At 44.3% G+C, this 15,201-nt stretch overlaps 1 protein-coding gene across 4 annotated transcripts in view; it reads left to right on the forward strand.

The window, feature by feature from the left end:
* Positions 1-15,201, forward strand: part of FSHR (follicle stimulating hormone receptor) — a 133,042-nt gene that overhangs the window by 73,857 nt on the left and 43,984 nt on the right. For all 4 annotated transcript variants that reach the window (XM_077334928.1, XM_077334911.1, XM_077334918.1 and 1 more), the window contains one exon: positions 2,204-2,278. In XM_077334928.1, coding sequence (XP_077191043.1) covers positions 2,204-2,278 — 75 coding nt within the window. The remainder of the gene's footprint in view (positions 1-2,203; positions 2,279-15,201) is intronic.

Consider the following 15,201-nt stretch of genomic DNA (forward strand, 5'->3'; position numbering starts at 1 on the left):
AGGTTTACTGTCTTTGAATGTGGAGATTCCCTTTGATCACTAGGATTAACAGCCACTGATGGAAATATCCTCCATTAATCTGTGTCACCTCCTCCAAAGCCATCTGTACACATGGCTATCACTTTCTCCTCTGGTAGTGAATTCCACTGCAGCCTTTCTCAACTTTTTTACCATTGAGAAACCCCTGAAACATCCTTCAGACTTTGAGAAACCCTAGAAGTGGCACAACTGAGCAGAAGATGGTTGGGAAGCACAGCTGTGCATGCGCCCACCCATGGCCCCTCCCCTTCCCAACCCCTCCAGGCCCATCATTGGCCATTTTGGGAGGGGGGGCTGATCATATATGGTCATATCACCTGATAAATGTTTAACAAGTTTGAAAAATATATATATTTTTAATTAACTCCCACCCATTTGGGAAACCCTTCCAGGGCCGTCAGGAAACTCCATGGTTTCATGAAGCTCTGACTTAGAAAGCCTGACTCATTTAGATAAGTAGTTCCCTTTATCGGTTCTGAAGCTATTGTTTATCAACTTTATTGGTGGCCTTGCATTCCAACCATATGGGAAAGGGAGAAAAAATTAATTGGCTTTCTTAACCTTTCTTCACACAAAAAGGTCATCTTGGTTGCTCTCTTCTTCACTTTTTCCAGGTCTATAATATCTTTTTAAAGATATGGCAAACAGAACTGTGAGCGGTGTTCCTGCTGAGACCATCTGATACATTAATACAAAGCCATTATAATATTGTCCATCATATTTTCAATCACATGATCATGAACACACTGAGCTGGCATTTCCACCAAACTACCTAGTACAACTCCAAGATTTATTTCCTTTTGGTCTCTACCTGTTCAGTCCAAATGATTGTAGAATTTGATGGGACCTTTTTGTTACCAGTTCAGCCAGTTTAGAGAAATCCTCCTGGGAATCTTCACAATCTACCTTGACTTTTGTTGGCAGAGTTTAAATATCCAAATATACAAAGAGACCTAATTAACTGCCTAAGAAGTATTCATGCACACAAAATAAAACTTTGTTGGTCCTAAAGGTACCAAACGTTGTTCAACTGTCTAACGAGGGCCCGTTCTGCACTTGTTGGATAATGCGCTTTCAATGCACTTTAGAAGTGGATTATCCTGTTCTGCAGAGGAAAATACAGCTGCAAAAGCACAGTGAAAGTACATATATGTGTGCAGAATGAGCTTAGAAGAAGAAGAAGAGATGGTTCTTATATGCCGCTTTTCTCTACCTGGAGGAGTCTCAAAGCAGCTTACAATCACCTTCCCTTTCCTCTCCCCACAACAGACAACCTGTGAGGTGGGTGAGGCTGAGAGAACCCTGATATCACTGCTCAGTCAGAACAGCTTTATCAGGGCTGCATGTGAAGGAGGAACAGGTAATGAAACCTGGCTTGCCAGATTAGAAGACATGGCTCCTAACCTCTACGCCAAGCTGTTCTGCATTTGTTCTATCTGCTGTGGAGGCAAGCAGGGAGGAAGTGTGTGCAAAGGAGAAGGAAGTCTCCAACTGAGACAATCAGGACATAGGAGGAGACTTATTGGAAAAATATCAGGAATTTCCTAAACTATCTATGCTCAATACACATCTCCTCTGATTCTTCATATGCTTTTGAATCATGCACAGTCAAGCTCTTGCATATTCCAGTAGTTTTCACCATGCAGATTATAGCTTGGCTCACCACAGTTCCAAACCATTGATGAACAATCAGTTTCTAAAACTGATCCTTGTGAGGTCCCACCACTCATTTCCGTTCATTGTTTATTTCTGCTAACAGATTCCTGTCATTTAACAGATTTCTAGTCTATAAAAGGCTCTGTCCTGTCCCATGAAAGTCCAAATATAATGTCTACTGGACCACTTGCCTAGAAACCTTCTCAAAGAATTCCAAAAGGCTGATGAAGCAGGACTGCCTTCTCTAAACGCCAAACTGATTTCCCCTCAGCAGGCTTTGTTCATACATGCTTAATAATTCTATCTTTAATAACAGTTTCTAGGCATATAACTTCCTGGATCTGAACCTTTTTTTTTTTAATGAGCATAGCATTTGCTACTTTCCAATAGGCCAGTACGGAGGCTAATTTTGAATACAACTTATATACACTAATTAGAAGATCAGCAGTTTCATATCTCTAGTCCTTTAGTTTCCAATTACAATGAATGTTTTTGAATTTTTTTACAGAAAAATTGAGAAGGCAGTCAATCTTGAAATTATTGAGCAAGATGCCTTCCAGAATCTTCCCAGCCTCAAGTACTTGTAAGTATCTGAGACTTTGTTGTTCTATCATTATTTCTTATGACAGGTCTTTTCGCACAATCTTGTTGGAGGACACAATAAAAGCTCATTTGTTGCACATTTACTGTTGTTGTTGTCCCTCAAGACTGCAACTTAGATGAGGCTAGAGCCCATTTTTCCACTGCTGTTTTGTTAGTGCGAAAATGTAATTTTTAATCCAGCACTCTTCCATTGAGGTGGGGAATGCACTGAGCAGTGGTTGTATGAATCTGATGAGATCCTCTTGGGTTTTGCTCATGACATCCCTTCAGAAGTATAACACGTTTTGTCCCCCCCCCCCACACACACACACACACATGCACTTATGTGTTCAGTTTAAAAGTATGCAGATGATACCACTCTAATGGCAGAAAACGAAGAGGAACTAAAGAGCCTCTTGATGCAGGTGAAGGAGGAGAGTACAAAAGTTGTCTTGAAACTCAACATCAAGAAAACGTAGATCATGGCATCTGGCCCTCTCAATTCCTGGCAAATAGATAGGGAAGAAATGAAGATAGTGACAGATTTTATTTTCCTGGGCTCCAAGATCACTGCAGATGGGGACTGCAGCAAAGAAATTAAAAGATGCTTGCTCCTGGGGAGGAAAGCTATGGCAAATCTAGACCGCATCCTGAAAAGCAGAGACATCACCCTGCCAATGAAAGTGCATTTAGTCAAGGCTATGGTCTTCCCAGTTGCAATGTATGGCTGTGAAAGTTGGACCATAAGGAAGGCTGAGCGTCAAAGAATTGAGGCTTTTGATCTCTGGTGCTGGAGAAGACTCTTGCAAGTCCTTTGGACTGCAAGATGAACAAACTGGTCAGTCTTGGGCCCATTATGCACGGAGTGGAAAGTCTGCATTCGGGGTGGAATGGCAGCGGCTAAAATCACCAATTATGCACGCTGCAGGCGGCAACCGGGTGCAGAGTCAACGTATGCCGCTGAAAAAGCCACATTAGCGAGATGCGGAAGAAAGTGGAGCTTCCTGGGACCAGGGCGCAACCAGAAGCGGCTCTGGAGTATCTGTGTGCATAATCGGATACTCTGGGTTTTGCCACCATTGTGTTCCGTCCCGTGCATAATTGGTTTGCTTCGCTTCTTCCTCCTCCTCGTTCTCCATGCCACCGTTTCAGCGGCCGTGCATAATAGGCCTTAGAGGAGAATCAGCCCTGACTGCTCTTTAGAAGGCCAGATCCTGAAGATGAAACTCAAATACTTTAGCCACCTCATGAGAAGGAAGGACTCCCTGGAGAAGAGCCTAATGCTGGGAGCGATCGAGGGCAAAAGAAGAAGGGGACGACAGAGAATGGCTGGATGGAGTCGCTGAAGTACTTGGTACGAGCTTAAATGGCCTTCCGGGAATGGTAGAGGACAGGAAGGCCTGGAGGATTATTGTCCATGAGGTCGCAATGGGTCGGACATGACTTCGCAACTAACAACAACAAAAGAATTACCAAGAATACCCGACTGTCACTAAATATGAGTGTAGCAGTGTTTATAAATGGTGGTGATAAGGCAATCCCTCCCCCATGTAAGTTCCTTTTTTGCTTTTTAAATAACAGTTTGAGTTGGATCCTATGATCTGCCAGTGGAAGGTGCTGATGGTTGAGGAAATGTCCCATGTTGCTCAACCCTCAACAGACCTTTTTGACACCCAAAATGTTTTTTTATGATCCTCAAGTCCCATGTTAATAGCCACACAGGTCCTGAAGCTACAATTAGGAATGGGGACAATTTGTCCTCTGCCTGTTTTCTTGGTGCACCTCCACTGATGGAAGACAGGAGAAGATGATTTCTCCACCCTCCCCACTGCAGTCTTGCGAGTGGGGTGGCTATCCCATGACCCACAAATTATTTTTCCCAAAATAAAAAATGACTGCCATCATAGAAACATAGAACTGGAAGGGACCATACAGGCCATCTAGTCCAACCCCCTGCTCAATGCAGGATCAGCCGAAAGCATCCAGGATAAGTAGCTGTCCAGCTGCTGCTTGAAGACTGCCAGTGAGGGGGAGCTCAGCACCTCCCATAGACAGCCTATTCCACTGCTGGGATCTAATCACCTGTATAGTTCTTCAAGAGCTATGTGAATGTCTTCTCCTCTGCTACAGTAAACCCCTGGTCTGCCTTTATCATCTATTTATTTTTCCACCCATTTCCCAGATAGCTTGTAGTGACATACATGGTTCTTCCCTGATTTCCTGAATCCTAATCTGACATGCTCACCTCTATATCACAGTGACTCCATTAGTTTTACACAGGGAACCAACAACAATATGTGTGCATGTACTTAAATATTTATATCCCATTTTTACAGGAAAATGCTCAAAGCTGCAATAAAATACAATTGCAAGTCTTTTAACATTAAAAAAAATTAAAACAAGAATATTGGGAACAGAATAACACTTAGGTTAGATCAAAGCAGCTAAGCCCAAATGAGGAGTTAGCCCCAGGGATAGGAAAGGACCAAGCCCTATGAAGATAGGTTGAGGGACTTGGGAATGTTCAGCCTGGAGAAAAGGAGGTTGAGAGGGGACATGATAGCCCTCTTTAAGTATTTGAAAGGTTGTCACTTGGAGGAGGGCAGGATGCTGTTTCTGTTGGCTGCAGAGGAGAGGACACGCAGTAATGGGTTTAAACTTGTACAACGTTGTACTTGTACTTGTACAACGTTGTACTTGTACAACGATATAGGCTAGATATCAGGAAAAAGTTTTTCACAGTCAGAGTAGTTCAGCAGTGGAATAGGCTGCCTAAGGAGGTGGTGAGCTCCCCCTCACTGGAAGTCTTCAAGCAAAGGTTGGATACACACTTTTCTTGGATGCTTTAGGATGCTTAGGGCTAATCCTGCGTTGAGCAGGGGGTTGGACTAGATGGCCTGTATGGCCCCTTCCAACTCTATGATTCTATGATTCTATGATTCTATGATTCTATGATTCTATGATTCTAAGAAAGCGAAAAGTTCCTAGCAAGACCTCTAACAGCAACAGCACCTGTTGGACCTTTCATGGGAAGGATTTCCAGAGGTATGGTGCTAGAAAAGAAACAGGCCCTGTCTCTGATAACTGCCTATCTTACAGCAAAAGACAGAGCAAAAGACAGAGAGTTAAAGGAAGCAAGAGAAGTTTGTAAGTAAGAAGGTAGCTCTTCAGAATATTATCCATTTTGAACTGCTTATGGAAATAATGTAGGCATCACTGGAAATTTTGCAAAATAAGTCTTGTGCCTTATTCCAGTTAGCATTGTCGCTGCAGCATTTTGAATCAGTTGGAGTCTCTGAGTGGACTTCAAAGGAAGCTTTGCATACTATGGGCTGTGCTTGATCAACCCATCTGACCAGAGCTTGACTAACTGTTGCAAAGGCATAGTGCAGAAAGAATCTACAGGGAAAAAAACAACACAGCTATTCCTTTTGTGAAAGAAAATTGGCTATAGCTTTATTGAAAACAAACCAAGGTGCACTGATGCAGAGAAAGGATGGATCCAGAAATTAAACATTGCCTGATGAAAATCCATCCACATCAGCCCACCTGCCGAGTGCGGGAAACCATGGAGTGATGTTTGTGAGAGCCACACAGTTGCCAGCCAAGGTGTGGTTCACTTGCCTCCTGGTGGTTTGAGCTGGGCGACAACCCCCAAGCTGAGCACATACTTAGGGACATTCTGCATGAGTTCAAAGTAGCAGGAGTGTGGCAAATTGTAATCGCTACTAATGTGCAGTTATGCACGATGTCGCACACAACCTGCCACACTCCTGCAAATGATCAGCTAAAAGCGTTTCTTTGTAGCGCTTAAAGGGAAATCCCAAAAGGTGGATTCACCCTCCGAAAAGCGCTACACTCTTGCAAGCAATCTGCAACAGTTCCAAAAAAGACCTGTGCGTTCCCATTGTTGCGGTTTCAGCAAAATCCCTCCCCCTGGCTCTCTCCTCTGAACTTCCGGCCAAGCGATCGCCATTTTTTTTTTCTCGGAGCAAGCGGAGAGCAACGAACCGGCGAGCCTTCATTCACCCAGCGAGGCTTCTCCGGCTACAGTCCCTCCACAGAGCTGCTTTAAAGCTCGCCTCAAGTCACCAAGCACAACACAAGCCCCGTTTGCTAGTTCCCTTTATTTTCGGCAGAAAATCGCACCCATGCATGGGGGGGGGATTTTGTTTTCACTCAGGGGAGTGTGGCAACGATGAATCCGCCAGCTCATACACCACCTGCCAGCTAGATGGGTCTCTCCGTTGCAACGAATCAATGCAGATTTGTTGCAACGTGTTTTTTTTTTAACCTGTTCTTAAAGGCAAAGGGGCTTTTTCAGAGCATGGTAACAACTGCCCATTGGCTGCTCGTTTGATTAATAGCCAGGGGCGGGACAACGCATGGCAAATATTTCTAGCGATTTTTGCCAAGACCGGAAACCTGTGGGAAACGATTGAAACGCGACTGGATTCCACTACAAAGGCAGGTATGCATAACGACGAAATCCACTATTTAAAATTGTGTTTTTTCTTTCCGAAACCAATTTGCCACATTGATCCTGGTGCGGAATGGGCCTTAGTATCTCCACCCCCAAGACCCTTTAAGGGAGTGCTCCAAATAGACAGGTGGCCATACAGGCCCCCTCTCTCAAGAAAATTGATTCATCCTGATGCCCAAACTGCCAAAGCTATTACAACTACACAATAAACCCAAAATGTCCCTGGGGAGTCTACCAAAACACCTGCCTTGTGGCCACTCCCAAAGGTAAACCAGTTAGCTGCTGGTACACCCTTCGCAGGCTCCCAGGCTCTGCATGAGTCATTTGCCAGCTCTCCTGGCCCTAACAGCCAACTGCTTCTTCCTCACGCTCTCCTGGCCTAGGTCACAAAACTCCCATTTGGTAAGTCAGGTTCTTGACATTCCAGGAAGAGGCACAGCGATTCAAGGCAAAGATGCCACTTGAACAGCCAGAGATGAGGTGAGACCTACACCACTGCAAAGCTGCCAACCTGGTTCTTCGGAGGAGTGCTCTCCCATCAGACATAGCTGGATAACTAGGGATGTACAGCTTCTTTTAGTTCTGTTCCATTACTATTCTGTGACTCCAGTTGTCTTCCAGGAACAGAGGAGAATTACAGAATGTAGATAATGGATTTTGGGCAAAATGGGGGAAAAATACATATAGCTTTGAGAGTTAGAAATACACTTTAAAAATTAAAGCAATAGCTTCCTTGAAAGAAAAATATATACTTTATTTATTTATGTTGCCTTTCCACAAAAACACAAAGAACAGCCACTCTACTGTGCTGTATAAAAAGAAACCCTTCAAAACTAACCCTTTGTGTGCTAAAAAATAAGCATTTTAATTTATTTTTAACATTAAAAGGACTAGCGTTCAAGGATTTTCATTTCTTTTTTTCTTTTTGCTTTGGTTTTATGTTAGAAACATAACAAGAATAATAGAAGCCCATTCCAAATTGGCCCTTTGGGAGCCAAAAACATTTAAAAAGCAAATTTGATCTTGTTTTTGGATTACATAAGGATTCAGTTGTGCTCTTCTGCAACATAATAAGTAGACGCCCCCTCTCCCCTTAGAAAACTGGCAGTGCAATACTAGACAGAGTTACACTCTCTAAACCCATTGATTTCAGTGGCCTTCGAAGTGTTTATCTCTGTTTAGGATTGCACTGTGTGCCTTTTGATCTAGAATCTTCTGTCTGTTTATATTTTTGCACACTGCTCAGTTTTTAATGGGATTATTATATTTGTATTTGTAATTATTTTTCTGCAAGCATTCAAAACTTGTAACTCTGATATACCCCTGGATTCTAATGTTATGAGTTTTACTCCACTAATGCCGCATCCCCAGATTTAGGGGGACATTTGGCAGAGGCTGATTTTGTCAGCATCTTTGCCAGTAGTTCACTCCTTGTACCCAATGGTAGCTTGGGTTGTCTGAACTGTGCCCCAGTTTATTAACTCTTCGTTACCATCTCCACGCATCTGTTCAGACATGGATCTCACCTGTGACATCAGAGCATGTTATCTCTGGACTGGCTATTCGGCTGTTATCTTTGGGTCAGGACTTGGGCAACTATCAGCCAAAGGACACATGCCCTGATTGGCTAGAAATGCTAAGAAAGTAATTTCTCTTTCCTCCTCCTTTCTTGCTCTCTCTCTCTGTTTCTCCCACCTACACAGTGAACAGTTAAACTCCTCATTCTGCCAAAGACAGAAAACCATTAGCAGTAGTTTCCATTTATATGCAGTGCTGGGTGATGAGCTGCCTCTTAATAAGGATTCATTTGATAGTCAGGCTTACTTCCACCTTCATTTAAATAACATTCTTCACAAAAGAATTCAGGTCTCCCAACAAGTTTGCCACATCTGCTCCCACGGGGTTTCCATCATAATTCATGGATAATTAAACCCACCCTTAGAATAAAGTATTATCCAAAAATACGCAAGCTGCTGTTACCACCTGACCTGAATCTAACAGATAATCTCTCTTCGACTGTGACTTAAAAGCAAAAGCAAGTCTAATGAAATCCAGTGGGCTCTGGTGAAATGGAAAGACAAGGTTAGAAGGACTTTCTAGAAAACAAACTGAGTGAGAGGATTTCCTCCATTCACATATTGAAATTTGGTTTGTGTTGTGTCGCTCTCCTCCTTAATTCCAGTTTGGTTAGGAGTGTTTCTAAAACTTATTCTGGCCCTGGAGCATGTGCAGTTTGTCACAGGTCTTGGTTCATCAAATTTATATGTATTCCACCCCCTACCCACCCTCCCAACATACATATTCTCCACTGCAGGAAGTCATTTTTTCTCTTGAAGAGAGACGTAACAGAAACAAAGAGTCATAGGATCATAGGATCCAAATTAGCTGAAGGCAGGCATAGGATCACCAGCCATGGGTCACCAGTGGTGTGATAAGCATGCATGAAATGATCATAGAATTATGAAGGGACCTCCAGGATTATCTAATCCAACTCTCTGCATAATGCAGGAAATTCATAACTCCATGCCTAGATGATGCCCCCCCCCCAAAAAAAAAACAGAATCCCTGGCCAATCTGGCCTGGAGGAAATTCACCTCCTGGTCCCAAAGTGATGATCGGCATTTCTCTGAACATGCAAGGAAGGGCCAGAAAAGCAAAGCATCGAAACAATAAAACACTCCAAAAATAATCTTGATATGATTGATTATATCAGCATTCATTTTGTGTGGCGTTTTACTGATGTAAATATGTACTGCTGCTCCATGGGTAAAACAACACATCACATAGAGATTGCTTTTGTGTATAGTTTTGACAGAGGTGATGGGGGGTGATATAAATGAAGTAAAGGATGAAACAAATAGAACATGCAACATGCTCTGTGCAAAATTTGGGGATTTAAAAAATGGACTCCTGATCTAATGTGCCCACTCAGGAAGAAAATTAGTTAATTTGGAACAAATCCCAGAGAGAAATTCTAGTGAGAATTTTGGATGCATCTCTAACAACTACAAACGTTCCTCCAGATTTTATTGTTTGCAATATGGAGTTGGGTCTTATGTTTGCCTTTAGTTAAGTTGGATCCTATTCCTCTCTTCTACCAAGTCTTTCTCCAGCAGACACAGATTTGCTTCAAAAGAAGTTATCCATCAGAGGCCTATCTAGCAGAAAAATCCATTATCCACTGCAAGAAGTCTTTTTCTCTTGATGAAAGACTTAACAAAAAAAGAGCCACCAGATCCAATGTAAAGGAAGGCAGTAGTAGAATCACCTATACATCACTAGTTCTGAATCAACACCACTTACCAACACCACTTACCAACACCACTTATGACCCATAAGTGATACATTTATTTGTATATAGCCATAAGTTAAAGGTAAAGGTATCCCCTGTGTAAACACTGGGTCATATCTGACCCTTGGGGTGACACCCTCTAGCGTTTTCATGGCAGACTCAATACGGGGTGGTTTGCCAGTGCCTTCCCCAGTCATTACCGTTTACCCCCCAGCAAGCTGGGTACTCATTTTACCGACCTCGGAAGGATGGAAGGCTGAGTCAACCTTGAGCCGGCTGCTGGGATTGAACTCCCAGCCTCATGGGCAGACAGCTTCAGACAGCATGTCTGCTGCCTTACCACTCTGCACCACAAGAGGCTCTATGTATATAACCATAAACCTTTACAAAATTCTTTTTATTCTGTTTTACTGTTTATAAATTTTAAAAATATATAAAATACAAATCTATAAACAGTTAAATAGAATAAAAAGAATTGCATAAGGTACGATAATGGTGGTTCGCCCTCTCCTGAAAAAACTATAGCTGGACCCGTGAGACCCTGCCAACTACCGCCCGGTGTCACACTTAGCATTCCTGGGCAAGGTGGTGGAAAGGGCCGCGGCAGACCAGCTCCTGGCATTCTTGGAAGAAACTTCAGCACTTGACCCATATTAGTCTGGCTTCCGTCCTGGCCACGAGGTTGAGACGGTGTTGGTCACCCTACTGGACGACCGCCATCGCCAGCTGGATAGAGGCAGGTCAGCCGTGCTGGTCCTTTTGGATCTGTCGGCTGCCTTTGACATCGTGGACCATGAGTTACTGGTCCACCACCTCACCAGCATAGGGATACAGGGCACAGCCTTGCACTGGATATGCTCCTTCCTCCAGATCCGGACCCAGAGGGTTGCAGTGGGGGATGAGTTCTCGCGCCCCTATAGACTCCCTTGTGGGGTTCCACAGGGCACGGTTCTTTCCCCCACATTATTCAATATCTTCATGCGCCCCCTGACGCCCAGCTGGTGTGGAGTTTTGAGCTCGGTTGCCATCAGTCCACTGATGACACCCAGCTCTATCTCCTTATGGACGGCCACCCGGACTCTCCCCCGGAACCATTTGCCAGATGTTTGGAAGCGGTGACAGAATGGTTCAAGTAGAGTCGTCTGAAACTCAACCCCTCCAAGATGGAGGTCCTGTGGCTGATTAGTAGGGGGCGGGACCAGGAAGCGTGCTTACCCACCCTGGCAGAGGCACAACTTACCATCGTGTCTTAGGCCAGGAATTTGGGTGTGACTATAGATGCCTGCCTGACTATGGAGGCACAAGTCAAGAAAGTAGCCGTTATTCCATCTTCGCCAAGCCTGATGACTAGTGCCCTACCTGTCCTCCGAACACTTGGCCACTGTGATGCATACGATGGTCACCTCCAGACTAGATTTCTGTAATTCGCTCTATGCGGGCCTACCCTTGTCCTAGAATCCGGAAACTTCAGCTAGTGCAAAATGCAGCTGCTAGGGTCCTCACTGGTACACCTTGGAGGGCCCATATCCAGCCTGTACTGAGGCAGCTGCACTGGCTGCCTATTGCTGCCCGGACCCGGTTCAAGGTTTTGGTTTTAACCTTTAAGGCTTTACACGGGCTGGGACCCACATACTTGAGGGACCGCCTATCACCCTATGCCCCCCGCAGGGCCCTGCGCTCTGCGGGTGAAAATCTACTGGTCGTTCCCGGCCCTAGGGAAGCACGCCTAGCCTCTACCAGGGCCAGGGCCTTTTCGGTCCTGGCCCCCACCTGATGGAATGAGCTCCCGGGTGAGCTGCGGGCCCTGCCGAATCTTTCAGCGTTCCGCAGGGCCTGCAAAACGGAGCTCTTCTGCCAGTCCATGGTTGAGGCTGGGGTTGGTGAAGTACACCGATGGCTCCCCCCCCCCAGGCTTTTTGAACATCGTTGACCTCCTTCTTCTCTGCCCCCCCCCCTTAGTAATGGGGGTAGGATGGAATCTTTTTGCTTCCACCAAGTCTTTTAATGGGAGTTTTAATGGAGTTTTAAGATATTGTGACCCACCATGAGCCGCTTAGGGAGTGGCGGGAAATAAGTTGAAACAAAAAAAAAGTGCCTCCCTGCCTCCTAGGCCAGGCCTGCCAATGAGGGCTTCCCAGCCTGCTGACTGCCTGCTAATGAGGCCTCCTAGCCTGCTGACTGCCTGATAAGGAGCTCTGTCCTTGGCCTTCTAACAAGCTGACCAGCCCCCACCTGCCCCACTTGATCCAGCTGCAAGCTGCTCTGGAGTCTGAGCGGCTCAAAGCCACCTTATGCTGCCTAGCCAGGGGCCAAGGGGGAGGCCCTTTCAAGGGAACGAGCTTTGAAGCTAGTCAGTTTATAAAATGCCTTTTCAGGGGGGGAGGATACCATTAAAAGATGCCATAACAAAACTAGGCATCCTGTCCTTCTCTGTCTTTTTAAAGGGTTTCATGAGCACTCTCCCCATTGTGGTAGCTTAAATATTCAAGCAGTATACAGAACGGTTAAAATAGCTAGAAATATAGCGGGGTGGGGTGAGGAGTGGAATGCATATGAATTTGCTTGAAAGAAACCTGTAACAAACTGCACATGCTCCAGACCCAGAATAATTTTTAGAAAATGTTCCTAATTAAAGAGATGCAACATAGAGTAGCTTTTAATATGTAAAGGAATGGAATGGAGGAAATCTTATTCAGTTTGTTTTCTAGAAAGGTCCTCCTAATCTTGGATGTACAAATCTGCCTTCTACCAAGTCAAACCACTCATTTCAAATTCAGTATTGGTTCCTTTGACTAACATCAACAACCCAGCAGAAAAAGATCTTTCTGAACACTCAAAAACTGAGATCCTTTAGCTGGAAATAGCAAGGATTTATCCTGGAACCTTCTGTGCTCAAGGTATGTGCACTGCCTCTGAGCCTTGAAGCCATTTTCTCATATTCTGAATACTGAGCCAGCTCACAGGGTAGGGCGGTATAAAATAAAATAAAATACTCAGGCTGATAGTAACTGGTAGGTCTTCTTAGTTAGAGCTGGAACTTCTGCATAGCAGACTTGCAACCCAGAAGCATAAGGTCTGATGCAGTCCTAGGAAACGGAATGGAAGTCTGCGACCACTTCAAAAAGTTTTGGGCTCTTTAATGGGTGGATGTTTCATGACTGTAGAGGGGCATTTGGAAATATTATTTTCTTTATGATTTATGCCTCATATAGCCCATCTTCCTCCCACTGAGGACCCAGAGTGGTTTGCATTGTTCTCCTACCCTCCATTTTATCCCAACAACAACCTTGTGAGGTAGGTTAGGCTCAAGGTCTCTGCAGCCTTCTGTGGCATAAGAGCTTCCCTTATCTGCTACTTTGCTGTTCAATAAGAATGGCCTTAAGTTTTAATATGGTTTTTAGGAGTTGAGAACTATATGAAAGCCAAACAGCCATTTGTCACTTAAATTCACTGTCTACACCTGGGGCTAGGTTGCTGTGTGGGTTTTGCCTCCCTCTCCTGCATGGTATTGTATTTACAGACATGGTACCCGTTCACTCCGCCCCTGGCTTTGTTTCATGCTGATCTGCTGATGAGATGGAATTGAAGCAGGATGGAGAAACCCACATGCATTTCATTATAGAGCTGCACACTCCATCGAGAAACCCTGAGTGGCTTTTTAAAATTCCTGCAACAAAACTGCTAAGATGCAGAAACAAGTGTAAATCTGCTGATTGGATTTTGCACTTTTTTTTTGGGGGGGGGGGCAATCATCCTATAGTCTATCATTTACTTTCCCCTGACCTTTTAACTCTCACACTGTTGGTACAGGTGGGAGAAAAGGTAATCTTCTGGATCTTTCAATAAGACTCTCACAATAGGTTTTTGCTCTTTGCACCCAGCTGCTGTTATTGTGAGTCAGGTGGATTTTCTCCCTTTCTCATTCATCTATGAACCATAGTTCAATCTCAGCAGTTCTTTTCCATTCTTGGGTCACAGTCACAGCCCCCTGCTAGCTGCAATGTTCCAATTTTTATCCTCCCCCCCCCCCTAGCTTTAGACTTCTTCATTCAGCAAATAGCAGTTATTCTCCCTAGGTTTCTGAATCTATAAAAGTTCCAGGATACTTCCATGATCTCTCTTGGCGGTCCCAGTGCATTTTGTCAGGCCCAAGCAGGCTGAGTCACTGTGCTGTTTTGCAGGCAGGAGAGAAAGTGGATTTCCTCTTCATTTTTCCCAAGGCAAAAAGGCCCTTTTGTGAATGGGGCACATGTGATGAGAGCTCAACTTCCTGTCCTCTGGGGAAAACTCCTAGACCCATTCCGCACAAGGACCAATGTTGCCAATTGCTTTCACAAAGCAATAACAATATTTTAAATAGTGGAATCTCGGCGTTCCGCATACCTTCATTTGTAGTGGAATCCAGTAGCGTTTCATTCGTTCCCCACAGGTTTCCGGTCTCGCAGGAATCGCTAGAAAGGAAGCGATTTTTTTCTGTGCTTGTTCCCGCCCCTGGCCGTCAATCAAACAAACAGCCAATGGGTGGTTGTTATCATGCTCCCAAAGCCCCTTTCCCTTTAAGCACAGTTATATATATATATATATATATATATATATATATATATATATATATATATATATATATATATATATATATATATATATATATATATATATATATATATATATATATATATATGCCTTGATTCTTCCTAATGTAGAGACCCATCTAGCTGGCGAGTCATTGTTACCACGTTCTCCCAAGTGAAAAAAAAATCCCCCCCCCGCACGGGCGCAATTTTTGCCCGAAATTAAAGGGAACTGACAAACAGGGGGCTGTGTTGTGCTTGGGGACTTAGGGGAGCTTTAAAGCACTTCTGTGGAGGGACTGTAGCCGGAGAAGCCTCGCTGGGTGAATGAAGCCTTGCTGGTTCGTTGCTTTCCCCGCTCGCTCCAAGGGGAAAAAAATGGCAATCGCTTCGCTGGAAGTTCTGAGGAGAGAGACAGAGGAAGGGACTTTGTTGCAACTGCAACATTGAGAACGCACATGTCTTTTTCACAAGTGTTGCAGGTTGTTGGCAGGAGTGTAGCGATTTTCTGAGGGTGAATCCACTTTTCTGGATTCCCCGGAAATCGCTACAACAAAGCGATTTTAGCACTAGTGTTGCAG

The sequence above is a fragment of the Paroedura picta genome, chromosome 1 (assembly GCF_049243985.1).
Source record: "Paroedura picta isolate Pp20150507F chromosome 1, Ppicta_v3.0, whole genome shotgun sequence".
NCBI classification, from domain to species: domain Eukaryota; kingdom Metazoa; phylum Chordata; class Lepidosauria; order Squamata; family Gekkonidae; genus Paroedura; species Paroedura picta.